The sequence below is a fragment of the Gossypium hirsutum genome, chromosome A10 (assembly GCF_007990345.1).
Source record: "Gossypium hirsutum isolate 1008001.06 chromosome A10, Gossypium_hirsutum_v2.1, whole genome shotgun sequence".
In the NCBI taxonomy this organism is placed as follows: Eukaryota; Viridiplantae; Streptophyta; class Magnoliopsida; order Malvales; family Malvaceae; genus Gossypium; species Gossypium hirsutum.
In genome coordinates, this window is record NC_053433.1 from 19,994,672 (window position 1) to 19,997,297 (window position 2,626).

Sequence of the window (2,626 nt, forward strand, 5' to 3'; positions counted from 1 at the left end):
ATGAGAATCTTAAATTTTTGGGTGTTCTCATTTTTGGTATATTTTCAAGTTGATAGATTTTTTTAACTTTTTAGGTGAGAGATTCACAAAGAAAATCAAAATTAAAAAAAAAAAGAAAATTCAAGTTATATAATGTGTAGATGTTGAGGATTAAATTGACGTAATATATAAATGTTAAGGATTAGAGTTATTATTATGTAAATTCTTTTAGCTATGTGAGTGCTGATGATAGAAAATGAAAAAGAGTGAAAAGGGCAAAAAAAAAAAACCCCCGATATCTGTAGTTTACCTTAAAGATTGCTACTTTTCATGTGAATCGGTGGCAAATAAACATGGTCATTATTAAAATTTGGAAACAGGTGTATACTTCATATTCACTAATATCATAAAATAACAACAATAGACAAAATGATGATCCAAACCAACAGGGTCAAATAAACATAAATAAATACATAAGCATGGCTGTTATAGCTCAGAGAAGGCACCCTCTGTGTTCCATTCAAAATTAATAATAAAGAATGATTTCATATGTCATCCATGATGCATGTTGATCAAAACAATTCAACTTTTCTTTTTCCCATTTCAATTGTTGAGAACTCCATCATTCACGTTTGTTGTCCTTCAATTTCAATAGCAGCAGGCTGCTTCAAATGGCATTAGTGTGGATTGGATGACTGACTTTGCCATGGAGCTGATATGAAAATTCATCCATTTGCCTCAGCTCTGCAATTTACTTCCCAGCAATGGCCGAATGAAGGTGGATTCCATGTCATTATTTTCAGGCACTGAATAAATTGGTTCATTTTCAGACAGATACTTGCTCTCTTCACTTTTTCCTAGGATAACCAGATACAATCCAGCTATTATCAATGCTGCTCCTACTACCCTGCAAGTTTCACATATTTTGCAAGCTATATTCAATGTCACTCCAACCCTGCAAAGTATGATTGTAGGCAACATTGTATGGGTTAAAAGTTAAGGCTTACCCCCCCAAGTAGAATTCTTCACCCAATGTAACAGTGGCTATTAAAGCCGCAAGTAAGGTTTGCAGAGGCAAATACATTGAGACAAACAAAGGGCCTCCTCTATCAACAACATATATTTGTATAGCAAACACCATTGCTGAAGCTACGAGTCCCTGCACCACATCAAGCACTTTCCAATCATTTCAAAGGAAAACCGTAAACTCAACAATTTCAAGGATTAAACTGTAGGGGTTTTAAGCATTTTAAGGTTGCCGATACTGACCGCATAGATAATAGTGAAGACTTCGCTGCCGGAGTGAACTTGCCAAGACCGGGGGTCTCTTTCAATGGTGGCCGCAATCGCCCCGAATTGCAAAACAGCGAAAAAGCAAGCGTATGAAACGAAGGAGAGGCGAGCTGGGTATTTCTTTAGGACCGGTGCTTGTAACACAATCCAGCTTGACCAACAAAGGGAATGGCCAACGAGACATAAGCAACCGATTGTCCAGTTCTTCCCTTCAGCATCTCCTAAAGATGAAATATGTGGCTTGTTTGAGGGTGAATTTGGAGTGTAAACAGTTGGTCCCTTATAAAGCGTTATTACTAAAGCTCCAGCTACTGAAGCAATAGTCCCTAGCACCTTGACTATTCCATCTTTACGATCCAAGTGTACTTGTTCCATCCTTCAAAGAAAAAGACAATTATAATCCTTGGAAATTAGAGAAAATAAGCAAATCAGTATCGGATATTAACACGGTGTGTATGTAATAAGGGTCTATGTCTCACCTAAGTAAGGCAGCCATGATAAAAGTCACAGCTGGGACAGAATTCTCAGTAGCAGAAGCCAATGAAGGCGATGTGTTGTCTAAGCCAAATATGTAAAATCCTTGATTCAAAGTTATTCTAGCAAAACAGAAATATCAGTAAATAACTTCATTGATTGATATAAAAACTGGAAAATTTGTCCACAAATGATTCATACCCTATAAATCCGAGAAAGAAGAATTGTATCAGAAAAGAAATGGTCAGTGCTGGTCTCTTTTTCCTGTAAAACGAACCAGAGAAATAAAAAAATTGTGGAAAATGAATAAAACCCAAATGAAAAAGATTCTTGATTTTTCCTACTCAAAATAATCGCCATACTTCTCTAGGAAATAAGCAGAGGGAGCCAAGGCAAGCAGGGCTAAGATGTTCCTATAAAATGGGAAAACTAGCTTGCTTACACCCATATTAAGAGCAACTCTCATAATTACATGGTTCACGGCATAACCAAGCTGAAAAATTGTCATGGCAATATGCAGCTTTGCTCGTTCCGGCACCCTACATGTTCTTGAAGCAGAGGCTAACCCAGAGCCAGCTTCCGCCATTGGAGAAGAGCAATTGAAAAGGAAGGGGAAACGGTGAGAATCGAGAGGATGTTAATATGATATAAAATTATTGAGGAAACGACAACTACTTTTGTATTCAAAGCTTAATATAGTAACTTTATAATTATTTTATTTGTGGGGGACACAGTCCTAATTTCTTACTGGATATTTGCGTCTCTGGATCGATTACCAACTTGTTCACTTGCACATGATCAGATTTCCTTTGTTTTTTTTTTCCTTTTTGCTATTATTTAAAAAAAAACAATTGTTTAATCATGTGTGATGAAATAGATG

At 36.5% G+C, this 2,626-nt stretch overlaps 1 protein-coding gene across 4 annotated transcripts; it reads right to left on the reverse strand.

The window, feature by feature from the left end:
* Positions 1 to 342: 342 nt before the first annotated feature.
* Positions 343 to 2,422, reverse strand: LOC107897611 (WAT1-related protein At3g53210). Of its 4 annotated transcripts, none has more exons than XM_016823115.2 (6): positions 2,091 to 2,422; positions 1,948 to 2,010; positions 1,752 to 1,868; positions 1,249 to 1,648; positions 987 to 1,138; positions 343 to 911 (listed from the first exon to the last, which is right to left on the reverse strand). In XM_016823115.2, exons 1-6 carry the CDS (start codon positions 2,330 to 2,332, stop codon positions 896 to 898), a joined length of 990 nt encoding a protein of 329 aa, XP_016678604.1. In that variant the 5' UTR covers positions 2,333 to 2,422; the 3' UTR covers positions 343 to 895. The 4 variants fall into 4 exon arrangements, with proteins under 4 accessions (XP_016678604.1, XP_016678602.1, XP_016678603.1 ...); XM_016823113.2 differs by having other exon boundaries at positions 343 to 886; positions 2,091 to 2,417; XM_016823114.2 differs by having other exon boundaries at positions 343 to 886; positions 2,109 to 2,416.
* Between the last annotated feature and the right edge of the window lie 204 nt (positions 2,423 to 2,626).

Bases quoted from the DNA above. Each gene is read 5' to 3' on its own strand.
- LOC107897611 (XM_016823113.2), bottom strand. From the start codon at position 2,332: ATGGCGGAAGCTGGCTCTGGGTTAGCCTCTGCTTCAAGAACATGTAGG. The intron at 2,011-2,090 runs GTAGGAAAAATC...TTCGTTTTACAG, and splicing joins AAGTATGGCGATTATTTTGA to GAAAAAGAGACCAGCACTGA. The intron at 1,139-1,248 runs GTCAGTATCGGC...GATGTGGTGCAG, and splicing joins TCTTCACTATTATCTATGCG to GGACTCGTAGCTTCAGCAAT.